The 26,056-nt window shown below is 42.9% G+C and overlaps 3 protein-coding genes and 1 non-coding gene across 7 annotated transcripts; all 4 read right to left on the bottom strand.

Annotated features, from left to right (window-relative positions):
- Positions 1-383: 383 nt before the first annotated feature.
- Positions 384-5,635, bottom strand: LOC110493611 (cell division control protein 6 homolog). 2 transcript variants are annotated; one of them, XM_021567977.2, is made up of 9 exons: positions 5,479-5,635; positions 4,543-4,842; positions 3,864-4,130; positions 3,484-3,683; positions 3,110-3,264; positions 2,796-2,902; positions 2,303-2,543; positions 1,699-1,921; positions 384-955 (listed from the first exon to the last, which is right to left on the bottom strand). In XM_021567977.2, the coding sequence occupies exons 2-9, from the start codon at positions 4,799-4,801 to the stop codon at positions 725-727; spliced, it is 1,683 nt and encodes a 560-aa protein (XP_021423652.2). In that variant the 5' UTR covers positions 4,802-4,842; positions 5,479-5,635; the 3' UTR covers positions 384-724. The 2 variants fall into 2 exon arrangements, with proteins under 2 accessions (XP_021423652.2, XP_036805479.1); XM_036949584.1 differs by lacking the exon at positions 5,479-5,635 and adding an exon at positions 5,117-5,326.
- Positions 2,168-2,240, bottom strand: LOC118940666. The gene has a single exon (XR_005037252.1). It is a non-coding gene; the product is annotated as a small nucleolar RNA SNORD58 (small nucleolar RNA).
- Positions 5,636-6,046: 411 nt separating the features above from the next.
- On the bottom strand, positions 6,047-21,102 carry LOC110493612 (WAS/WASL-interacting protein family member 2). Of its 2 annotated transcripts, none has more exons than XM_021567978.2 (8): positions 20,641-21,102; positions 18,920-19,053; positions 18,313-18,445; positions 16,695-16,814; positions 14,285-15,079; positions 9,462-9,698; positions 8,717-8,827; positions 6,047-8,356 (listed from the first exon to the last, which is right to left on the bottom strand). In XM_021567978.2, the coding sequence occupies exons 2-8, from the start codon at positions 18,980-18,982 to the stop codon at positions 8,313-8,315; spliced, it is 1,503 nt and encodes a 500-aa protein (XP_021423653.2). In that variant the 5' UTR covers positions 18,983-19,053; positions 20,641-21,102; the 3' UTR covers positions 6,047-8,312. The 2 variants fall into 2 exon arrangements, with proteins under 2 accessions (XP_021423653.2, XP_036805480.1); XM_036949585.1 differs by lacking the exon at positions 20,641-21,102 and adding an exon at positions 19,336-19,484.
- Positions 21,103-21,797: 695 nt separating this feature from the next.
- LOC110493617 (UPF0669 protein C6orf120 homolog) lies at positions 21,798-25,809 on the bottom strand. Of its 2 annotated transcripts, XM_036949586.1 has the most exons (3): positions 25,741-25,809; positions 25,426-25,554; positions 21,798-24,542 (listed from the first exon to the last, which is right to left on the bottom strand). In XM_036949586.1, the coding sequence occupies exon 3, from the start codon at positions 24,476-24,478 to the stop codon at positions 23,927-23,929; it is 552 nt and encodes a 183-aa protein (XP_036805481.1). In that variant the 5' UTR covers positions 24,479-24,542; positions 25,426-25,554; positions 25,741-25,809; the 3' UTR covers positions 21,798-23,926. The 2 variants fall into 2 exon arrangements, with proteins under 2 accessions (XP_036805481.1, XP_036805482.1); XM_036949587.1 differs by lacking the exons at positions 25,426-25,554; positions 25,741-25,809 and adding an exon at positions 25,206-25,403.
- Positions 25,810-26,056: the final 247 nt, after the last annotated feature.

Here is a 26,056-nt window from a genome sequence, read left to right as displayed (position 1 = left end):
CACCTGAACTCACAATATGGATGACTTGATCTGTGTTGATATCGTTTCCAAATTAAAACTCCCAACAGTTGAAAGTGCACTGTGCAATTATTGTGGGTACTGTATTCAATTAGCTAATGAAGGACTTACCTTTCTTGTTTGCTTCCCCCCGGCTGTTTGGTTGTCAATGGATTTGCTGTCTTAAATATTGTACTTTTACTTGTTGTCATTGCACCCGTTTTCGTGTACTGCATATTTCACAGAAAGCTCATTAGTAGCAGGCAGGCCTTTAATTTATTTTTAATAAGGACTACAGCTAGATTTCATAAAAAGTTAATGATTTTGATAGGTATGCCGACAGTTTACAAAAACATTGTTTTTATTTGAGTTTCTTTTTTTGATTCACCCTGATTAACAAAAAATAGTAGGCCTCTTGCTGAATTAAAATAAGAGCAACAAATTTTTTTAAAGTTTGTACATTAATTTATTACAACATAAATGTACATAAGGTTTTCACCCCCAAAAAATAAATGAGCATTAAAACTCAAGTTAAAAGCAGCTGGTCAGTTTGACTGACCATTTGAAATGTTTCCAGTCCATGTTAATCTGTCAATAAAAAATCTAACAAATTGCTGCATTTCCCATTGTTCTGAAAAGGGAGGTCATAGTTGTATATGCATCACCCCACCAGAAAAAAAAGGAATCCCAAAACAAACAAAAATAAGGCACAAATAAAGGTGAAAGGTCATGGTAGGCCAGCAGTCAGGATACTGCCCAGCAGGGTGCGATCCTTCAGAGCATTCTCCACATCCCTCTCCTCAATCTTCAGAGAAACCTTGGTGAGGCGAGCCTCCTTGGCTTTTTTCAGGGCAAAGATGCCCCGGCTCTCCAGCAGACTGCAGAGGGAGAGGCACTCGCCCTGGCCCACGCCGCCCACCTGTCTCTTGGCACACAGACGGCTGTACACCTCGTGGAGCTGAGGGATAGAGAAGAAGAGTCAGACTTGAGAAATAATTGGTACTAAGCTTCAGCAACCCAATGACTTTCAGTGGTAACCAGGTCAGTGCAAGAGAAAACGTCTAACTGTCGTCTACATTTAATTCTTACTAGCTACCTAGACTTGTATGATGTTTTGTACACTCAGTGTACATGCATTAGGAACACCTTCCTAATATTGCACCCCATTTCCCCCTCAATTTGTCGGGGCATGGACTCTACAAGGTGTCGAAAGCTTTCCACAGAGATGTTGACTACAATGCGTTCTATTCCTTTGGGTGGTGGGACCATTCTTGACACGCACAGGAAACGGCTGAGCGTGAAAAACTCAGCAGCGTTGCAGTTCTTGACACAAACTGGTGCAACTGGCACCATACCCTGTTCAATATTTTGTCTTGCCTATTCCCCCTCAATGGCAAACAGACAATTGAGTCGGATTGTGTAAGGCACAAAAATAGATTATTTAACCTGTCTCCTCCCCATCATCTACACTAATTGAAGTGGATTTAGCAAGTGACATCAATAAGGAATCATAGCTTTCACCTGGACAGTCTGTCATGGAAAGAGCAGGCGTTCTTAATCTTTTGTACACTCGGTGTATATCAAGTTGTATATCAAGGTGTATTAGAAAATGATTAACAGCAAAAAACAAAATGTTTGCTATCAATTTACAAACTTGTGTTGTAGTACTGTGTTCGCACCAATGCAGTGCCCATCTCTCACCTTGCCCAGTGGGATCTCTTTGTTCTTGCCGTTGCGGGTAAGCAGTAGCAGACAGCAGACCAGGAGTTTCTGCTGGATGGGGAAGCTCTCTCCCTCTGACGAGGACATGCGGTCCCCATACACCTCCGACAGCACCCTGGCCACCTGGGGCACGCTCACACGAGACGCTGTAGTTTCTGCTGCTGCCTTTCTGTCGTCAGATTCCACAAGCTCTACAGCTCTCCTGTAACACAGAGGAACCGGCTTCATGACACTTTCTGTTCTCAAACAAAACTTCAACCAGTTAACGCACTGTTCCCCGGGCGCCGAAGACGTGGATGTCGATTAAGGCAGCGCTCCTGATTCAGAGAGGTTTGGGTTGAATGCGGAAGACATTTCAGTTTCAACTGACTAGGTATCCCCCTTTCCCCTTCCCATACCAACTCTCCGAGACCACTTATAACTAGCCATAGTAAAAGGCACATTTTTGGTTGCTCATATTTGATCTTACATTTCTTTTTTCATGGGCAATCCAAAGGTGTCCTAAGGAGTCATCATTGCAACCAACATGTTATTTATTATTAATACAGTGTATTTAAGATATTTCGTCAATTCATTCCCTTACCGGCAGATATCCAGAACTTTGCGTGCGTCTCCCGATACAGCAGACACCTTCCTGGCACAAAACTGCACGGCCGATGCGTCTAGTAACCCCTCTCCGGACACATGTCTGAGTCGGTCCTGTACAATGGCGGCGAGCTCCTGGCGGCTGTAGGGAGGGAAGTGTAACAGCTGGGGCCGACAACGAGGCAGGGCCTGGAGCCTGGGGAGGATCCTGTCTGTCAGGTCCAGAGCGTTGGCGATACCTAGAATGGCACGACACCGTCATTACACCTGCCTGCATACAGGAAGACCTAACGACAGCCCATATGAGGAAATGGCTGGGAGTTGAATGGATGGAATTTAAATATAGGAGACGGGCAGATGTGTATATGAAGTTTTAGGGTGAAATCTTCAGATGAATCCTTAGATATTAACTAGAAATTGTAACGTCCAATAAAATGTGTATACCAGAGACAGTGTATATCGTTTAACACTGTATATTAGGGGGTTCTTACCAATGAGACAGAGGCGGGACTTGGGCAGGTACGGCCACTCAAAGATGGTGTAGAGAACATCTTGGGCCTTGCTGTCCAACTGGTCCATTTCATCCAGGACTAGAAGACTGGGGAGAGAAGGAGAAAGAAGGTTAATAGACCAAACTTATCGGTCGGCAAAATGTAATTCCTTTCTCAAATATTTGTGGTTTTTTTAACGGTGTAAATTCAAGAGTTGTTGGATAAAGAAAAACTCTACTTTTACCTTTGCGAAAGTGTCATGGATTTAAGTTATAGTTCAGGGTTATGGTTTGGCATAGTAGCTAGATACTTACACAGTAGGCCCCGTGCTGGTCAGCAGTTTCTGCAACTTGGTGTCAGTGTGGCCCCCAGAGGCCCCCAGTTTCTCTGCCAGCAGGGGGAAGATGGCGTGGGAGCTACGCAGAGCCATACAGTTGATCACCACTGTCTGAATCTCCTTCAGTTCATCCTGGACCAAGAGAGGAAATAGTTCAATTCACGTAACAGAAATCAATGGGGTTAAATTTACAGGGTTCAGGGCTATACACAAGGGGTGGAATTAAGTGATTCTGCACCTTATGGTAGAGGTATTGGAATCCTGTCAAGGCAACAGATCCAATGCTAGGCTAATGCTAACAATTAACCCATCATTAACAAAGCGGAGACTAATGCAAACAGTGATGCTAACCGTCATCTCCTGCAACACACAGTTAACGCAAGCGGTCTTGCCAGTGCCGGGGGCTCCAGAGATGTAGAGGCTGGCTGGGCTGGCCTTTAGGGTCTTGTCCTCCAGGAAGGAGCGGATTGAGGACCTCTCAGCCTCCCGGGATAGCAGGCGCTCTGGGACAGCCGTGTGGAGGGCCTGCTTCACACTATGGAACTTAGACTCTGGAGAGGGATGGAGAGAGGGAGAAGGGGTTCATAGCTTGGCTTAAGTCTATATGAAGTGAACATTAGAATAATGAACAAATCAAATAAAGGCACACATTTCTCTTTGGAGTTTAACGCTTTTCATTTGCACTTGAGAAAAAGCTAAGAGGAAGAGAACGTGAGAGAGACATGTCTTACTTTCAGCAAAGAGGCCGACCATCGTGGCCTTCTCTGATCGGGGACATGATGGGCTCCCACTGGGGATCTCATGGAGTCTGCTGGGGGAGGCCCTGGGGTGGGAGAGGCGCTGCCGTTTTGGTGACAGGGGGGTCAGTAGACTCCTCTGGGATAGAACGGGGGAGTTCTCATCAAAGCCCAGCTTGCGGGGGGAGGCCAGGTTAAGACAGGGCTGTTTGGGAGGAGAGCCCAGTAGGTTGGCACTGAGGTTACAGCCATTTTCATCTCCTGAGAAACACACAGAAAACGCATGGTTAGGTTAGAAACAAGATGTCTGTCTTTCGGATAGCATGTCACGTTTGCATCAAGAGTTGAAAAAATTACTTTTTAAAAAATTAATTAGTTTCGAGCATGGTGGTTTACCTGCTTAAATGTTGCACAGAATATGTAAAAATCACAAATGACCTAAAGTGGTTTATCATCTTAAATGTTGCACAGAATATGTAAAAATCACAAATGACCTAAAGTGGCTTATCATCTTAAATGTTGCACAGAATATGTAAAAATCACAAATGACCTAAAGTGGTTTATCATCTTAAATGTTGCACAGAATATGTAAAAAATGAATAAATCACAAATTACCTAAAGTTTTAGACAGTGAAACACTTTCAAAGTTGTGTATAATAACACAATCCCATACCTGTGCGTTTGCGAGGGCTGAGGGGTTTTCTTGGAGTCCGCCTTGGGCACAGAGTTATGCCTTTGAGGGCCACGGGCCTGCGTGAGCGGGGCATTAGCTGGATCTTCTCTGGAAGGGGCTGCGGTTTAGGAGACTCCACGGAGCAGAGGGACTGGGTCTCCGTCTGGGATGTGCTCTTGGTGCTTTTTAAGTCAACCCTGGAGGACTTGCGTCTGGGGAACTGGAGGATGGGCTGAGCCTGGGAACGTGTACTGGGCATCTTCGCTGTGAGCACTTAGCGTGCAGATGTGTTTAAAAAGACTGAAGGGGGAAGAGATAAGGTCAGCCATTGTGACAACACCCATGACTGCAAGAAAAAACAATTATCTTATGATCAAGAGTGATTTGAAATGAGTCGATTTCTTTAGAGGTACGAAACCACATAATAGCAAATGATACCATCCATCCTAGCTATCAGGTCTCCCCTGATCAAATTAGTTTCAGTATTTTCCCCACAAGTTAATGTCATTACTGCTAAGCATGACTCTTTATCTTTGCACGGTTGTAAAAAAATAAATAAAAAAAAAATAATCACCATTACAAAAGATAAGGGCCATCAATCACAATGGTGTGAATTCTCAGTAACTACTGTATCTGTAGACTCAATGGCCACAACAATACGTGTCCTCATGTGTGGCGCTAACAGCACAACTATTATTAAACACTGAAATGGTGTAAAATACCACAATCAAAGAAAACATGACATATATTTATTGGTGTATTCGACAAAACTGTTTTATATCTGACTAACTAGTTCAACTTTACGGATTGACCAAACCCCCCCAGTACTCAACGGCAACTCGCTCGCCAACATCTCCCCTAAAATTCTGACAAAACATTCAACAATATCTCGTCAAATCAAACGTAATGCTACACATGCATTGAAAGTAGTGATACCTTATTTTAGTTCTTGATTAAGAAGTATTCGTCTTGATGGATTTCGTGTGGTATCTCCGGCGCGCTCTAGTCTAAGAAACAAAACTTGCGCCAAATGTCTCCAAAACTCCTCCCCCAGTCAGCTGGACTTCCCGCCGCTAAGGTCTGATTTGTCAGTCTTGTGTCGTTTTGTTATTCCTCAGGCTCTCATTGGTTCATCTTCGACTGTCAGGAGCGCCAGTGTCTATGTCACACACGTACATGGTGGCGGGAGTTTCAATAATATTTCGGCGGACTGGATATTTCCCGGGAAATTCAGCATTGTCTGGTGTAACATTTGACACAATATTCTCTGGTGTTGTTAGTAACTTGATTGCAGTTTGATATTATTACTATAATTTATGCATATGTGCTCTGGCAAACATGTAATGTGTGTAACTGTACAACCAACTAATTTGAGTTCTTTATGTTTCTGTGTCAGCTATATCAATCATTAACTTCCAAAATAAATTACTGTAAATCGCATTTGCAAGAAGCTTAAAATATGATTGACATGGTGATAAAGAGTAAAATACAATGGACAATCATGTACCCCTTTTCCCCCCAAAAATCATATATTTATTTCAAAATGATAAAACATGGTTGATTAACAAGTGAAATGACCATGGTAGGAATGAACAGGGTGAGAACCACAGTCAATGACTCACCTGTGTGAGACAGAAAATATCCATCAATTACATAAGTTACACACACAGTCAGGCATATAGAAGTGCTGCAAAGAGACCAGTCTCTCTGGCTGTCAGACAACGCCCACAACTGGCCTGTTGATAAACCTTTTAATCAATTTACTCCCTATATTACAAGCTTTTTTACAAACATAAAAATATTAATAACTACAATTTCCATATTCCTCATACTTTATGTAAATATACATTAATTATTGCATTTTTAATATAAAAAGTGAGTATAATTAAAAATTAGATATATATTTTTTTTACAAATGCACTGGTACCAATAAGTATGACAGATATGTAAGGCAACAACCAGCCTGAGGACTACATAAAAGGAATGGAGAAGAGAAAAGGAATCTATTCTCATGAAGCCTTCTTTCACTGTAGTGGAATCGTAACAGAAATAACAATGCAACAATGTGATGACAGTATAGGTAGCACACATTTAGGAGCTCATAAGTCATAAAATTGATAGAAATCCACCATGATGACATTTCTGGGGCCTACTCTGCCTAAATAGTTCCCTGGTGCTCCAGGTGATGTTTCCCCTAGGTACAGATCTAGGATAAGATTCCCTTCCCCAATCCTAACCTTAAGCATTAGTAGGGAATATAGAAAACAGACCCCCAAATCAGCATCTAGGAGCAACTTCGCCCTACACATTCCTCTGGCACTTAGGTGTTTCCATTTTGGTTAGATGCTACCAACGAGAAGTGAGAATACATACGAAACTGTTCCTTGCATAGGAATGCATTAAAAACTCAAGCACTACTGTTTCCCTCTGGCCATGATACGGTCTATTCCAAAAGGGCCACCAGCAGTAAAATCAAATATTTTAGTTTAAAAAAAAAAGAGATTACATTTTTGTTCCTTGAAGGAACTCCTGAAAGATGGGGTTGAATGACTGACAGCCCTACAAAGCTACCCTTGGTCCAAAGAAAGGAATGAGGGTAATCATTTAACCATGATCACCCCCTTGTGGCAAGAAACAGGGACAGCATTGAATAAAGTGAAAGTAGAATTTCATACAGTACTCTCAAACGCCTTCTTTGATCAATAAAGTAAAGGAGCTTTGGCAGCTAATGCCCATTAAAGAGTGGCAGATCCCTGAAGCATTTCATAGTGTTTTTGTTTCAGATAAACCTAGAATGCAACCAATCAGAGCAGCACTTTCTGTTCTCTAGTGTAAAAACATGGCAATCATAGGTGCCACGGCTAAGCGGTTATGCTGCCACAGAGCAATGCCATGAGGAAGAATTAAAAATATCTAATTGGGAATGCCCCTCACACAATGTAAAGACTGTTACTCACTGTCAGCAAGACTCCACCTCTCATAACATGACAAGCATTCAAGTAATTTCTCCTGTCCCCATTTCATTACTCAAAGTAATGAAAAACAAGATACCAAAATACTAAGCCATTTCTGTGTGATCCAAACAACAGCTTTTCTAAGTGTGAGAGGCCCCTCATTCTACTCCACCCAACTATTGGCACATCAAGAAGGGAGAGAATTCTATTCCACACACACACCCCTTCTCCTCAGGGCACTGGAAGCACAGCATTTAAAAAAAACACCACGTACACCAATTGACACAACGCATTGTTTGCAATGTTGGTGTGTGTCCTATATTTTCCCACTGATGGCACAGTTACTGCAGTTAACCATAGAACATTTTAAAAACATCATTCATAAATCGCAGGAAATCATCAACAACATCATTACCGTGGATTATGCACACATTTCAAAAGATGACATGCAGAATTCTTAGTTGGTCCTGCTGCTATAAAGTATAATCAATGCAACGCTTGTGTCCACAACAGTCAAACAGGTCTGTTCTTCAGCACCTCAGTTCAGAGTGGATTTGTTCTATCATGCTGAAACAGAAGTGTCTGAAGTGTTTGTGCAAAAGAGAGCGACTGGTAGTGTAGGGCTTTATAAAACCGTAGCGTCTAACAAGACTATTGAATTTTCTATAATGTTTGGGGTTGACTTGTTTCCTTGTGGTCATATAAAGTGTCTATGTTTAGACCTGTATGTGTTTCGAGTGTCACGCAACTCCCCTGAGCGTCCTCTGATTAGACTGAGTTATTAATTAAAGTCATTTTGTTCCCGAGTTCCATAGTTCACCTAGCCACCGGTGGCGCTGGAGGTACTCCTCGGATCATGCCTACAGGAAGTAGAGGAAACAAAAGGTTACATCAGGTCAGTTCTTACCTCCAAAAAAACAACCATGTGGCTCTTTTCTATTAATCTTTTCTCAATTCCTCACATCATTCTCAAAACAAATTGGAGAAGGGGAGGGATCATGGACCTTCTACAATACAAGTGCAAAGGAGGCAAGTCGACAGAATGCGAGGAATCACGGAAAGACGATTTGAAAGAGACCATTTTCGCTTTAACTCAATCCCAGCGGACATTCCATATGGTAATAACATTGTGACAGTAGTGCAGAGGCCATATATTGGATGTTGTGTACAGTATGTATGCAGGCAGTGGTGTGGAGAATGAATTAAGCCTAAGCCTGTACCTGGTCCAGGTTTATTGCTTTTGCTGGGGTAGATCTTGGTGAAATTCCTATATTCCTCAGGGGGTGGGAAGTCCTCCACTGGGTGGAAGTCAAACTTGGACTCAAAATCCTCTGAGGGTTCAGAAAAGGTAAAGGTCAACAACACCGTAAATCAAGATAACACTAAACTAGCAAACAAATTAAGGCCAACACCTTAGTATAGTAATATAATTAATAAAGTACAGTAACATTTTAGCATTGGTCCTGCATATAAACAAATTAGAAGTCATGCATTTCTGACTTCGAGCTTGCTCTAGTAATGTCCAGTTCCATTAACAAAGCCATGCACAACGGTCAGTTCTCCTGGAAACTTTCATCTGACTGTGCAATCTATGAACTCTATGAACGCTCTGGATTGGTCACAATGCAAGAGGAACTACTGGGGGACATTTGCATGACTGAGCTGGCATTTGAATATGGGGCTATAATACCTGACAATCTACTACCAACAACAACTAGGCTACTAATGTCTCCAACATGTCTGTTGGTTTGAGAGCTAACAAAATGGCAATTGTGATCCAAAGTAGACCGTGTTCAGGGCTGTGGAGGTTAATACTCAACACAAGATAGATTCTAAAAAGCGATGAAAAGCCGTCAATCACATATTAATCAAACGCAGTGACAGCTGCTCAAAAACTGGACTTCCATGGGGGGGCACTGAGGACCAGGACTGGGAGATGGAGGAAATTAGCCTGTACTGACTCACCTATATTGGACTTGGAGGATGAGGAGTATCCGTTGCGGATGGGCGGGGGAGGCGGCGGGGGTCCGGTGCGGGAGGAAGATGAAGGGGGTGGAGGGGGCCTGGGCCCCCGGGTGTGGTGGGGTGGCTCCGAGGAGGTGGTGTTGGGAGTGATAGCACTGTGGATCCGGTAGGGGGGCGGGGGAAGAGGGGCTTGCCCACCACCCCCGTTTCGTGACCCAGGATTGGGTGCAGAAGGGGCTGCATTGGTAGCAAACAAACACACACAATAGTAAAGACCATGATGATACCTGATTAAAATAATCACATAGCAGCAATTAAGGCGCAAAAATATCCCTTCCAACCTGTAACTTTCTGAAAAATGAATGTACTGTACTCTACAGTAACCTGAAAAATAGTGGTATAGCTCATTTGGAAAGTATTCGGATCCTTTGAGTTTTCCACATTTGTTACCCTACAGCCTTATTCAAAAATTGATTAAATTGTTGCTCTAGGTCACCTCCCTGGCCAAGGCCCTTCTGCCTGGATTGCTCAGTTTGGCCAGGCGGCCAGCTCTCGGAAGAGTGTTGGTGGTTCCAAACTTCTTCCATTTAAGAATGATGGAGGGCGCTGTGTTCTTGGGGACCTTCAATGCTGCAGACCTTTTTGGTACCGTTCCCCAGATCTGTTCATCAACACAATCCGGTCTCGGGGCTCTACGGACAATTCCTTCGACCCCACGGCTTGGTTTTTGCTCTGATATACACGGTCAACTGTAGGACCTTATATAGACAGGTGTGTGCTTTTCCAAATCAACTCCAAGCGGCCTGTCATGTGGCTTTTACAGAGGAGTGGCTTCCGTCTGGCCACTCTACCTCAAAGGCCTGTTTGGTGGAGGGCTGCAGAGATGGTTGTCCTTCCCCAGATCTGTGCCGCGAAAATCCTGTCACTGAGCTCCATGGACAATTCCTTCAACCTCATGGCTTGGTTTTTGCTCTGATATGCAGTGGAAGTCAGACGTTTACATACACTTAGGTTGGAGTGATTAAAACTTGTTTTAGTGATTAAAACTTTTTTTTACAACCACTCCACAAATTTCTTGTTAACAAGAAATCTCCACAAGTCTGGTTCATCCTTGGGTGCAATTTTCAAAACGACCTGAAGTTACCACATTCATCTGTACAAACAATAGTAGGCAAGTATAAACATCATGGGACCACGCAGCTGTCATATCACTCAGGAAGGAGACACGTTCTGTCTCCTAGAGATGAACGTACTTTGGTGCGAAAAGTGCAAATCAATCCCAGAAGTGCAGCAAAGGACCTTGTGAAGATGCTGGAGAAAACAGGTACAAAAGTATTTATATCCACAGTGAAACGAGTCCTATACTGACATAACCTGAAAGGCAGCTCAGATACCTGAAAAGGCAGCCATAAAAAGCCAGACTACGGTTTGCAACTGCACATGGGGACAAAGATCATACTTTTTGGAGAAATGTCCTCTGGTTTGATGAAACAAAAATAGAACTGTTTGGCCATAATGACCATTGTTATGTTTGGTGGAAAAAGGGGGAGGCTTGCAAGCTGAAGAACACCATCCCAACCGTGAAGCACGGGGGTGGCAGGATCATGTTGTGGGGGTGCTTTGCTGCAGGAGGGACTGGTGCACTTCACAAAATAGATGGCGTCATGAGGAACAAAAATTATATGGATATATTGAAGCAAAATCTCAAGACATTAGTCAGGAAGTTAAAGCATGGTCGCAAATGGGACTGACTCAGTTACACCAGCTCTGTCAGGAAGAATTGGCCAAAATTCACCCAATTTATTGTGGGAAGCTTGTGGAAGGCTACCCGAAACGTTTGACCCAAGTTAAACAATTTAATGGCAATGCTACCAAATACTAATTGAGTGTATGTAAACTTCTGACCCACTGGGAATGTGATGAAAGAAATAAAAGCTGAAAAATCCTTCTCTTCACTATTATTCTGACATGTCACATTCTTAAAATAAAAGTGGTGATCCTAACTGACCTAATACAGGGAATCTTTACTAGGATTAAATGTCAGGAATTGTGAAAAACTGAGTTTAAATGTATTTGGCTAAGGTATATGTAAACTTCAGACTTCAACTGTACACTGTCAACTGCGGGACCTTATATAGACAGGTGTGCCTTTCCAAATCATGTACAATCAATTGAATTTACCACAGGTGTACTCCAATCAAGTTGTAGAAACATCAAGGATGATCAATGGAAACAGAATGCACCTGAGCTCAATTGAGTTTCATATCAAAGGGTCTGAATACTTAAGTAAATAAGGTATCGTTTTTTACATTTGCAAAAATGTCTAAAAACCTGTTTTGCTTTGTCCTTATGGGGTAATGTGTGTAGATGGATGAAATCATTTTTGCCCTCATGTATTTTAGAAGGCAGCTGTGCCGTAACAAAACATGGAAAAAATGAAAGGGGTCTGAATGCTTTCCAAATTCACTGCATATCCTTAAATAACAGACCATGCCCAAGCAATCAGGACTGGTCAAGTTGCAATAAAGACAAGATACTGTAAGCTGTCAAAGAGAGAGAACGAGAGCGCAAGGAATGCCAGAATATTCCAGAGAACTCATGGAATGCAGAGAAACCAGGAGGCCTCATGGCAAAGGCCTCAGCCGTCTAAAACGTTCAATTCCAAATCAACCCCCCGAGCTGCCAGTAAGACGACACAAGTGGTCGGCAACCTTTTCCATTAACTAGCAAACTTGCAACAGTGTATAAAATATTATTGGCGCTCAGAGTTTCCCACACCAGTGAGCTCCAGACAGACAGACACAGCTGTAGGCTATTTGCGCAAGGGCTAAGAAGTCATCCTTAGGTCTATTTTATGATGTGTCCACTGGGTTTGAACATGATTTTTAAAAACATATTTGCCACTGCTTAACAACAACAAAAAATCTTGGTCGACCATCAGCCTATCGACCAAACAATCGACTAAATGGGGTCAGACCTAATTACCATAGATGGATAGATAGACGACTCTAGTGCCCTAAAGCCCAATTTAGCATTGCCATTGAGGACTTTCTATGGTTAAGTAAGGATCACATGATTCCATCCGGGTCATCAGGAGGGATCAGCCAATAAATTAGTGCATTCCAAAATTATTCAGACCCCTTGACTTTTTCCACTGTTACATTACAGCCTTGTTCTAAAATTGATTAAATTACAATCTACACACAATACCCCATAATGACAGGTTTAGAAATGTTTGCAAACTTATACAAAATAAAAAACAGACCCTTCGCTATGAGACTCGGAATTGAGCTCAGGCGCATCCGTTTTCCATTGATCATCCTTGAGATGTTTCTACAACTTGATTGGAGTCCACCTGTGGTCAATTCAATTGATTGGACATGATTTGGAAAGGCACACACACACACACCTGTCTATATAAGTTCCCACAGTTGAAAGTGCATGTCAGGGCAAAAACCAAGCCATGAGGTCGAAGGAATTGTCCGTATAGCTCAGAGAAAGGATTGTGGCGAGGCACAGATATGGGGAAGGGTACCAAAAAACATTTGCAGTATTGAAGGCCCCCAAGAACACAGTGGCCTCCATCATTCTTAAATGGAAGAAGTTTGGAACCACCAAGACTCTTCCTAGAGCTGGCCACCCAGCCAAACTGAGCAACTGGGGAAGAAGGGCCTTGGTCAGGGAAGTGACCAAGAACCCGATGGTCACTCTGACAGAGCTCTAGAGTTCCTCTGTGGTGATGGGAGAATTTTCCATAAGGACAACCATCTCTGCAGCACTCCACCAATCAGGCCTTTATAGTAGAGTGGCTAGACTGAAGCCACTCCGCAGTAAAAGGCACATTACAGTGCGCTTGGAGTTTGCCAAAAGGCACCTAAACACTCTCAGACCATGAGAAACAAGATTCTATGGTCTGATGAAACCAAGATTGAACTTTTTGGCTTGAATGCCAAGCATCACATTTAGAAGAAACTTGGCACCATCCTTACGGTGAAGCATGGTGGTGGCAGAATCATCCTGTGGGGATGTTTTCTGCGACAGGGACTGGGAGACTAGTCTGGATCGAGGGAAAGATGAACGGAGCAAAGTACAGAGAGATCCTTGATGAAAACCTGCTCCAGAGAGCTCAGGACCTCAGACAGGACAACTACTCGAAGCACACAGCCAAGACAATGCAGGAGTGGCTTCGGGACTAGTCTTTGAATGTCCTTGAGTAGCCCAGCCAGAGCCCAGACTTGAACCAGATCGAACATCTCTGGAGACCTGAAAATAGCTTGAGAGGATCTGCAGAGAAGAATGGGAGAAACTCCCCAAATACAGGTGCATCATACCCAAGAAGACTCAAGGCTGCCAAAGGTGCTTCAACAAAGTACAGAGTAAAGGGTATGAATACTTACATACATTTGATATTTAAAATGCATGAATTTGAAAACATTTCTAAAAAACAGTTTTTGCTTCGTCATTATGGGGTATTGTGTATAGATTGATGAGGGGAAATAACTATTTAATCAATTTTAGAATAAGGCTGTAATGTAACAAAATGTGGAAAAAGTCAAGGGGTCTGAATACTTTCAGAATGCACTGTATACTTGTGAGCAAACATTCTATAACTGCAGGTGGCAGTAAAGTCTGCAACCTTGGCTTCATACCTGTTCCAACACACTAAAGGTAATAAACAGTATACCCCCTTTCAGAAAATTGACTCCAATGCTCAGACAGCATAATGGGACATAAACAATGTTGAGATGTCTAAGACTATGGCTACTACCCATCCTTTCCGACCATGAAATTGTGTGTGGAAGAAAGGATTGATCTTCTAGTACCTGATCTCTTGCTGGGGGGCTCCCTGGCAGGTGGGGGTGGTCTGCCAACGCCTGGAAGTCCTGGAGATGGCGAGGGGGGTGGAGGAGGTGCATGATTGCGTCCGCCGTAGCTTCCGCCTGAGGTGTTCTTCTTGTGCAGAGAGTTGTGCCTCTGGGGAAGTTTCGGAGCCCCATCTCCACCATGGTCCCCCATGGGGCCGTTGGAGGTGCCCCCAGAGGAGTGCCTGTAAGGTGGGGGCGGAGGGGGCGCCGAGGACCCACCAGTGGGCGGCCGCGTGGAGGAAGGAGGCAGTCTTGATGAAGGAGGAGGGCCAGAACTGGGCGGAGCCGGGCCTCTTTGGGGCGGCGGGGGGAGGGGCTTCTCCCGGCTGTTGCTGATGCCTACTGGGGCCTTTTGTTGCGGGGTTGACGGGGCATTGCTGCGGTAACCACCTCGGTTAAATGGCGGGGGAGGAGCTGGGACGGATGTGCTGGGCTTCATGGCCCCTGTTGAAGAAGGTGGAGCGGGTGGGGCTGATGTGCTATGTTTCATGCCTGAAGGAGGGGGCGGAGCTGAGCCTGAAGTACTGTGCTTCATGCCCCCACTGGAGGAGTGGGAGGAGCTGGCACTGGTTGAGGGGCGGGAGATGTCGGGGAGAGAGGGGCGGTGGGAGTGCTGGGGCTCCGGGGGTGAAGGTTTGTCACTTGGGGAGGGTTTGTCTCCTGGGGAGGGGGAGGTAGAGCGGCCTGGGGTGGGCCGGGGGGCTGCAGGTCTGGAGCCTGGGGGACGCAGGGCGGGTCTGCCCACTGAGGCGTCTGGAAGGAAGGCATAGAAACACACATCTTAGAACACTATGCATAAATACACCCATTCACGTCAAGATTCATAGCAAATGTAGAACATCTAGTTGCCTGGGTGCCAGTCTGTTTCTGCAGTATATTTATAGTGGTGTATTTATATAGGGCCCTATAAAATCCATGTTGTGGAGAACGTGGACGGAATCCAGACAAAATGTAATTCAACAATATTCAAAAAAAAATGTATTGAACTTAGTCATTAATTTGCCCAAGTTAATCATAAGACCTGAAAAAAAATGCATCAGTGATTCTGAATTTTCATTCAACTTTCTGAAATGGCACAGGAACGCCCGTCTATGTCTACACGTTGTGTAGCCGTTAGCAATGATGCCAACGATAACCTTCTTCTGGTAGAGATGGAAAGGCTCTCCCAAAAACCTTCCCAATTAAACGTTAACTACAAAGTAGCCTATCCCTACCTGACAGAATGATATGATTATTTGCATCAATCCAGTGGCCATTTGTTTTGCAAACTCTGCAACTTTCTACAGAAACGTTGCTGAACAGTCTCTTGCTGGTGCGAACTTGCATTAAACTACACCCAATAATCTAAATAAGCATTGCTGTGGACTTAGAACATCCAATTTGTTTTGTTCTATTAAAGCTGCAATATGTAACTTTTTGGGGGTGACCTGACCAAATTCACATAGAAATGTGAGTTACACATGTTATTCTTATTGAAAGCAAGTTTAAGTGGTAAATCTGTTCTGTGTTCTATTCACACCAGCTTCAGCTGAAAATACCATATTTTTGGTTATGGAAAAGATTTCACAGTGTTTTAGATGGTACAATGATTCTCTATACTATAGTTTCTTGAAATGATGCGATACATTTGTAAATATTTTCTTAACGGCATTGTTGGTTAAGGGCTCGTATGTAAGAATTTCACAGTAAGGTTGTTGTATTCCGTGCATGTGACAAATAACATTTGATTTGACTATTAGAATTTTAGCAACCAGGAAATGGCAGAGCTATTTCTGCATTGTGCACATTTAAAGTGTGATTGAGCGTGAAAACTTGGGAAAACAAACCTGGGAAAAAAAGAAAAAAGAAAAAAAAAAAAGTTACCCCTTTTTCTCCCCTATTTTGTGGTATCCAATTGTTAGTTACAGTCTTGTCTGATCGCTGCAACTCCCGTATGGACTCGCGGAGGTCGAGAGCCATGCATCCTCCGAAACACGATCCAACCAAGCCGCACCGCTTCTTGACACAATGCCCGCTTAACCCGGGAGCCAGTCACTCAGAAGAAACACCGTGCACCTGGTGAACATGTCAGAGTGCATTGCGCCTGGACAGACACAGGAGTTGCTAGAGGGTGATGGGACAAGGACATCCCTGCCAGCCAAACCCTCTCCTAACGCGGATGACGCAGGGCCAATTGTTTGCTGCCCCATGGGTCTCCCGGTCGTGGCCGGCTGCGACAGAGCCTGGACTCGAACCAGGATCTCTAGTGGCACAGCTAGCAACTGAAAAACTGAAAAACAAATTTAACTAAACAGAACCAGGCAAAAAATAAAGCTGAGTTTATAGGGCCCCATTTACATTCTAATCCTATTTTGTGAATTCTGCTTACCTCCAGCTCCAACTGATCGTAGTTTTGGCATGCCCCCAGCGAAAAGGCCTCCAGGGCCTCCCCCTGACCCAACACTGCTCCCTCCTCCTCTACCACAGCCACCACCACTTTCCTTTGGTTCTGGGGAAAGCAGAGGTACAAATGTCCTTGTTACACTGTTGTGTTGATAATGCTTGCATTTATATTGTTGAAAGCTTTGTGGCAAGGAATTTTGCATGTATAGTACCAGTCAAAAAAGTTTGGACCACTACTCATTCAAGGGTTTTTGTAGATTAATATTAATATTTTAGATTAATCGTGAAGACATCCAAACTATGAAATCATGTAGTAACCAAAAAACTATTAAAAAAAAATAATAATTAAAGTATATATTTGGCATTCACTCAACCAGCTTCACATGGAATGCTTTTCCAACAGTTTTGAAGGAGTTCCAACATATGCTGAGCATGTGTTGGCTGCTTTTCCTTCACACCGTGGTCCAACTCATTGCTGGAGAATGCTGTGGTAGCCATGCTGGATAAGTGTGCCTTGAATTCTAAATAAAATCACTGACAGTGTCACCAGCAAAGCACCCTCACACCTCCTTCATGCTCCATGGTGAGAACCACACATGCGGACATCATCCGTTCACCTACTATGCGTCTCACGAAAACACAGAGGTTGGAACTAAAAATCTCAAATTTGGACTCAGACCAAAAATAAACATTTCCACCGGTCTAATGTCCATTGCTCGTGTTTCTTGGCCCAAGCAAGTATCTTCTTCTTATTGGTGTCCTTTGGTAGTGGTTTCTTTGCAGCAATTCGACCATGAAGGACTGATTCACAGTGTCCTCTGAACAGTTGATGTTGAGATGTGTCTGTTACTTGAACTCCGTGAAGCATTTATTTGGGCTGCAATTTCTGAGGCTGCTTCAGCAGAGGTAACTGGGTCTTCCATTCCTGTGGCGGTCCTCATGAGAGCCAGTTTCATCATAGCGCTTGATGATTTTTGCGACTGCACTTGAAGAACTTTCAAAGCTCTTGACATTTTCCGGATTGACTGACCTTCATTTCTTAAAGTATTGATGGACTGTAATTTCTCTTTGCTTATTTTAGTTGGTTTTTTTCCATAATATGGACTTGGTCTTTTACCAAATAGGGCACTCTTCTGTATACCATTCCTACCATGTCACAACACAACTCATTGGCTCAAACGCATTAAGTAGAAAAGAAATCCCACAAATAAACTTTTAACAAGGCACACCTGTTAATTGGAATGCATTACAGGTGACTGACTACCTCATGAAGCTGGTTGAAAGAATGCCAAAAGTGTGCAAAGCTGTCATCAAGGCAAACAGTGGCTACTTTGAAGAATCAAAAATGTATTTTGATTTGTTTAACACTTTTTTGATTACTACATGATTCCATATGTGTTATTTCATAGTTTTGATGTCTTCCCTATTATTCTACAATGTAGAAAATAGTACAAATAAAGAAAAACCCTGGAATGAGTAGGTGTGTCCAAACTTTTGACTGGTACTATGTATGTATAAAGTCGGTGTGTGAGTGTGTGTCAGTGGGAATTGAGGAAAGTGCTAAAGTTAGTTTCTATCTCCTATATGTTTACTACGCTACTTACTCTCTATAATAGGTGCACTTCGGTCATTGACCACTCCAACCTTCTTCAGCCTGGCTCCTTTGGAGATGTCAGAGAGCAACGCTCCTCTCCCCTTCGCCTCATCCCGATTCAACTTAGGCGCTCTATTGTTCGCCTGAGGAGAGGATAAGCGCAAACCACCATGTTAGTTAGGTTGACCACGCAAATGATAACATGAACTGCATACCGTACTGTCGTTATAGCAACAGATAAAGTAGATGGCAATGCAGCATTATGGTGCAAGTCGATCGTAATCCACATGGTGCCTGCATGGGTGTGTGTTTGGCCAGCTTGGACCTTCTTGGTTTGTGTTTGGATTTATTTAAAAGGTAAAAACTGCATCATTAAATTGAAGCCTTTATAAACATGGCATATCAACCCTAGAAATCATACTATGGGAAATGTGGGCATAATAATATATTAGGCATAGTATCTAATATCAGAAGGTGTCGTATCATCCTTAACAATACAACAGCAAATAATGAGTAACTTCAGTTATTTTATCATGTAATCATGAATCTCTAGAAACCCTTCAGAGGACTTCTGAGTTTTGTCATGTTTTGAACATCGGTTTAGGAGCTGGACTGACCTGGTTGGAGGTGGGGGGAGGGGGGGGTCCTGGAGGAGGAGGGGGAGGAGGAGGGACGGGCATCCTGTCCCTCTGTGGGCACCTTGGGGAGGAGGTTTGTTCACCGTCTCAGCTCTGGGTACACCCTCAAACTCCTGCGAAACAAGACAGAGGGGAGATTCGGCTCAATTAAATGCACACAACAGGGTCAAAAATTAACACTCCTGAACTGAACTGGGTATAGAGTAAAATTGTCAATCATGACACAAAAAGGATGTACATTGGTAGACTGTATGGAATTCAGGTAAGTCAAGATATCATTGGGACATCTGTTCAAGGACCATTACAATTCACCTCTATTAGTAGTTGTTGACTACAATGGTGGCGTGGCCCACACTAAAAACAGCTGTCCTCAAATTCTACATGCATATACTCACTCTAGAATGATTCAGCTCAGGAGAGCTCCCAAACCAGTTCGCTGGCTGGGCGGAGCTCATTGTGAATACAGACATACAGCACGTTGAGCTAGGCCGCGCGGCAAACCCCACCCTCCTTCGCTCACCCCTTAACTCCATTCCACAAACTACCTGTCAAGAGTGTTTGAAAAGGTTTTCACAGAAGAGGGAAACAAATGGAATGTCATCGGGTGAGCTTGCCAGTCAGGCGATAAGGAACGGAAACGTAGCAGCCGTTGTAAGTTGCTACCTCGAGCGAAACCGAGTGGACAGCACAGCCCACCACTTCATAACTCATCAATTGACAGTATTTGATGTTATTGTTTTTGCCCTACCGGCACCAACCATTTACACCTATCAAAATGTCTCTAGAATCTCCCATAAATGTTCAATTGTGTTGAGATCTAGTGACTGAGGCAGCCATGGCATATGGGTAACATCATTTTCATGCTCATCAAACCATTCAGTGACCACTCATGCTTCCACACAGGGCATTGTCATCCTATGGGGGCATAGCCATGGTAGCCAAAATAATGGCCTGCCCAGCATTTTTGTACATGACCCTAAGCATGATGGGATGTTAATTGCTTTTTCTAACACAGGAACCACACCTGTGTGGAAGCACTGGCTTTCCCGATTTACTGTAGTGTTTTCATTATTTTGGCAGTTACCACCTGTACATGCGCCTACTTGGAGAATTGCCAATGGACTACAATGTGAATCCTATGTCTGAGGTTTTATGACATTCTTACAAGGTAGGGGAGGTGTACAGCTCGTTCTCCAACCTAATATGTGACCAACTGAGTTATGCTTTTGTGGACGGGTAAATACATGAGGGGGGGAAAATGCATGATGTCATTAACTATTCTGGGCCAAACGTCATATAAAACAAACTAGCAACCCTAAAACGTGCAGGCATGAGTCAGTGTCACTTGAATTTCACTTTATGATATGCAGAAAATGTGACGGAGTTTGTTACTGAACTATAAGCACAGATTTGACAAGGGAACATTCCAAATCAGAAGTGTTCTCGAGTCGCTAGCCAATGTCTATGCACACTCCGTCAATCTACAAGAGGTGACAGGTGAGCGAGCCCAAAAACATGCAAGTTAGAAAAAAATGCAATTCCTTCCTCTTGGCCTAAAAGTTGAACTACCTAACTGTGCATTACTGTTTGAATTAATGTAGCAATATAAGAAACATGTATATAAGGTGTGTTAACTAGCCATTATCTGGATAACATGTTGATCTAACGAAAGTCAGCTTGGTGGATTGGCAGTGACTTACCCTGTCTCGAAGGATTTGAGTCTCGTCTTCAATAACAACATGAATGGACACAGTTGCAGTTGTGGCAAGTTTGCTAGTTAACACAATCCCAGGCAGTAGGCGGCTCTCTTGGTTACTTGCTTAGAAAATCAAATACAAAACTGGGGGACACTAGCAGCTAAATTGTTTGCTAGCGAAATCAACTAATTCCGATACCCAAAGTTAGCTTGCTAGCTAAGTTACTGTTTACTCGCAACAGCTGTCAAGTGGAATTTAGCTGGCGTTTTAACTAAGGCTTTAAACAAGTTATATTTATGTGCATAAACTAATTCGAGGTACGCGTATCTCCAGTTTATATCCTATTTCATGTACGTTTTATTCTGCTCTCGTCTTGACCAGCAAGCAAAGCGAGATTCTCCGTTCAGAACTCGGAAACCCGGAAATGGGCCGTCCAACACAAAATGGAGGCAGGTAACAGGATCACTGCTGACGAGTTTATCAACTGACCATTTATTTTGGGACTGTTCTTGCGTCAAGAGGAGATAGATTTTATTTTAAAAGAAACGACTAATAATGTTAATCTTAGACTTTTTTATTTTGATCCAAAATGATATGGACCCTGATTTAACTTGTTCATTTGTTTATTTTTCTTGGAAGATCCTTTATCCATCAAATGAAGTGGGCAAAAAACAAACCCCTCTTCATATTTTGAAATCAGTAAATGTAAAAACAAAAAAGCAATACCCACCATAACTTTGACAAACTGAAAATGTATTCGATATGCAATGCCCACCTATTAGGTGTATGTACTCTTGTTTGTATATTTGTTTTTGTATTTGTGTTCATTAAAAAAAGTTTAGCAACTGGGAAAACAGCAACCTCCATGGAATTAAACCTGTAGGACGCTTGAGAAACGATCTATAATTAATTTAAAAACTTGGGAGATCCTCCAGTGTGTGGAGCAGGGTGCTCTTCTTGCTTTTGCCTCATGTCAGATGTGTTGCATGCATGCATAATGTTAAGAAAAATGTACAAATATTGCTTGTAAGAGAAACCTATATGCATTTCACAGTCTGATATGGTCAAGTGAACAAACTGGGATAATCATTGCACTTAGTGAATCTGAATTCATTTTACAAAAATATTGTGATATCCCAGACAGACAATCTGACACTAGGTATTTTGCAAAGATACATCTTTATTTGAAAATCTTATAAAATGACTCCATTTGCATGAGATGTTGCATTGCCATTCACCCAAGACTTGACAGATCAAAAGGCACTGTTGAACATCTCTGCTCTCTGGTGTACTGATATTTAGTTGTTGCATAATTCAGACCCAGGACACCAATTTAGACCTGAGTCTTGTTCATTAGGCACACATGGGAGCAAACATTTTCAAATGGAAACGCAAAAGATCATTCCTATTGAAAAGTTTCAGGTAGTGCCTGCCGCCTCCACTTCAAGTAATTTGTTCCCATTTGGAACCTATTGAACAGGGCCCGGTTTCACAAAAACATCTTAAGGCGAAGTTCATCGTTATAATTTTTGTAGGCGCATCATTAAATCTCTGAGCGGTTTCCAAAAAATATCTTTGGACTTAAATGCTTGTAATCAAATGCCTGGCTCAGACCACTCGTAGCACAGCTAAGTACATCGTTAGATGCTACTTGCCCTCCGGCGTCACTTGATACACATATCTCCACTAAACATAAAATCACAGTTTATTTGCCTCTGACTGCTGAGAACTTCAGAACGGAGTTCACTACAAATACAAAGATGCCAACATCTTTGCAATTGATACAAACAAGCGAGGTATAAAAACACGCTTCAAATTAAAACCGAGATGACTGCATTAAAATATAAATAGCATACAGTAAGTAGGATATAGACCCATTTTAAATCATATTGAAATACATTTCATGTTCAATCAAATTAGTTCAATTTTGCTACTTGTATGATACTGTCTGTAATTTGTCTTAATATACATTTCACGTTGTGCCAAATCTTGGTTTGCCTAATATTTTAGTCATATGTGATATCTTTCTGTGGGCTGATCCATTGTCAGTATCGTGGAATAATTAGAATGTTAAGGTAAGATTTGAATGGAGAAAGCTGATTAGAGAGCAGCGTTGTATTTTTTCCGATCCTATCAGTATCGACATGCCTCAACGACACACTTAGTGAACGCTCTCTCTGCCTGGTGTTTTGGGATGCATTCCAGCCGGTGTCTATTCCAAAAATTAGCACCGGCTAAAGCTATGACGTTGAAATACCTATCTCCCATTTCTTTTCAACTAGCAGTTGATTTTCAACAGCGGAAACTTGTATACACCTTGCTGTCCATCTCTGACATTTGCAACATGGTTTCAAAATTGAAATTCTATCTCCAGCTATCCCATAGTAATGAACTGTGTGTCGGGAGTTGGCAGGCAGACAGGAAGCTTTTCTCAGCCAGTCGAAATCATGAATCAACTCGCATAATTTTTATGGATATACACAAAGAAATGTCAATAGGATCGGTAAAACTAAATGCAGCTAGTTTGTAGTCTTTCCAGCTTCAGTTTGAAGGGCTTGTGTTAGCTTACTCCTCTGAACAGTGTCCTGACGAGAAATGTCTCTGGAAAACAGCTTAAACAAACGCAGTTACTTTGCTGTTATTCTGGTTGCGCTGTTTGACGTGACTAAGTTAACCGTAGTTGGCTAGCTAGCAAGCAAGGGATAACAATGTTGCCAGCCAGCATGGCAATGGAACATTTCGAATGAACGACTGGGTTACGTCCACAGATACAGAACAAAAGAAGTGAACGACTGGATAACTGGTAACCGATAGAATTAATGACCAGCCTGCCTGGGTAGCAACCTAAGATTTGTGTCTGGCTTGCGTCCATAGATACAGAACATAACCCAGTCATTTAAATCAGATGGCAAAATTGATATAGATATGCAAATACTAGTGGTTTGATTCAATAATTTTTTCACCGAGGTATGCCTCAGCCTAGAGGCTGATTGACAAGCAACGTAATTGAGGCATTGCCTTTGTCATTAATCAAAAGACAATCAGTTGAATTACGAAATGTAAAAAAATATATTCCCTTAGATTTTTCAGCTTCTTCCCCTCAGGTTAATTTCAGATCACCAATGCCAGGCCCAGGTTTCCCAAAATCATCCTATGGTTCTAAGATGAACTTAGCCTTAAAATGTTTTTGGCAAACCAGGCCCAGAGATTAACACATGCGCTCAGCTCAAATATACCACAAGTATCCTCATTCTTAATGCACATGGCAGAAAGCAGCAGCACACATTTCTTAGAACAAAATTTCAAGTATAATCTTGAGAATCCCGATTAAAATAGTCCAGAAGATGGACTCCTCTTCCTCAAAGTCATCCTCTGGAGCATATCTCTGCTTCCCCCCTTCCTCCTCAGAGGGGTACGACCTTTTATCGAACGGGTCCTGGAGGGAAGTCTGATCGTAAAACACCCTCATCTCAAACTCGCTCTCCTGGTGCGACGGGTGGCCATAAATGCCAATCCCCACGGGCCTCACAAAGTCTCCAGGCACTACGACCACGTCCTGGCCGCAGGTGACCGACTGCAGCTTGTAGGTGTCGAAGCTGGGCCGCAGAGTTTTGTCCGAGACGTACAGGTCTGCGTCCCCCTTGAGGCTGCGCATGTGCAGGATGATCTTGCCGTCGTGGTTGAGCCGCAGGTAGCTGTAGTTCCCCGCCCCGATGTGGCCCTGCACCACGTGGAGCAGGACCCACTCCTTAGGAAGGGCATCCTCTTCCAAAGAGTGCAGGAACCCCCCAGTCTGAGACAGGAGGAACACCACAACCAGCAGGCTGCTGCACAGCACCATAGTGTAGATGGATGGTCAGAGTCACCAACTGGACAACACCCACCTTCTACCATCTGTTGATAACCTGAAGGGCAACACAGAAACAAATGCATTACCTACAGTACAGTATAAGCATGATAAAGCTTGTACAGGGCAAATCCTCAAGGGGGAAATATGGTCTTCAGCCAGAACAGTGTCAGACTGCCAATTGACTTTTAAGGGATGTTTAGAAAACTGACACCTCCTGTCTGTAGAGCACTGTATTGGCTACAAGCCATGCTCTATAAATACAGTAGCAAGCTAGCTTCTTCTAAAGATTAGCAATGTGTGACCTCTGCAACCTTGTACTATACTACATGTTTAGCAGTTACTTATTGAGTAGCCATCTGTAAAGACGTTACGCCCACCCTATCGGTCTGCCTTGCATTGACTGCTGGCTAATGCTCACTTGCACATGTCCGTCTAAATCGCTGGCCTGTGAATTAGTTATTAGAGCAGCCACAGACTGGCTAATCCCATTAACAAAATAGCTTATAAAGCTAGACTCAGTTATGCGCTAACGCAGAATAGTCCTAAAGCAATTGTTTGCTTTCCAACGTTTGACAGCGCGTGGCCATGATGTGGACACTTTAGCTAGATAGCGAAACGTCAAGTGAGTATTTTTGTTGTGGCTAGTCGACTATATGCAAAAATCATATATTTAACAACACATATGCAAATAGCTTTCACTTGATATGAACATAGCTACATTTCATCAGCCTTGCAAGGAGCAAGCTACTGCTGCCAGCGTTCTTCATCCGAGCAAGCTGGCTAGCTTGCTAACTGGCTACGCTAAATTAACGTTACATTGCTATCTAACGTTAACGTTAGTTGTCTAGCACAAACAACTTTCCGGGGCGACGAGAAGCAACAATTACTATTATCACAATATTTAGCAGGTTTGTGGAACAAGAAAATTAGCTACTCACCAGCACATTTTTCCGAGCACAGATTTAGTAATGGTTATTGTTTTGCCAGTAACTAACGAACCAGTCAGTGTAAAGTTCACTTCTTCCGTTTTCCGGGGTCTCTCACACCTAAACAGCCACTGGCGCCGCCTACGGTGCAGGGAAAGTAGCACATTCATTATTGAATATAAACAAGAAACACTGGGCCTATATTAAATCACGTCATCCTAAAAATGTACATTTGATATGGGAACTTCTACATAAATAGACAATTGTGATATTCACCAGTTCTAAGTTATTTACAGTAACCTGATCTATTTATGGTCAAGTTCATACCCACACCCCTCAGTAACTTGGTTGTAAACTTCACACAGCAGTAATGTAGTTGCTAGGGGAGCTCTGAACCCCGAACACCATTTTAGTAGCCTACAAAGAGATACAAAAAACGTTACTACACATTGGTCGAATGATGTCAGCATTATTTCTATGTAGAAAATGCTTACACATTACATCAATGCATGAAGTGCAGTTAGACCAGCGGTCCCCAACCCCGTTATATACAGCCGTCAAGATCAGGTTTCTAGTATTACAGTTTCCAAGCACTGTGCGTTGGATTATAGAAAGGGGTAAAAAATAAATAAACTGGATTTGA

Source organism: Oncorhynchus mykiss, chromosome 17 (assembly GCF_013265735.2).
Source record: "Oncorhynchus mykiss isolate Arlee chromosome 17, USDA_OmykA_1.1, whole genome shotgun sequence".
Classification (NCBI taxonomy): Eukaryota; Metazoa; Chordata; class Actinopteri; order Salmoniformes; family Salmonidae; genus Oncorhynchus; species Oncorhynchus mykiss.
The sequence above is the reverse complement of the archived record's forward strand: the minus strand, read 5'-3'. Positions and strand labels throughout refer to the sequence as shown.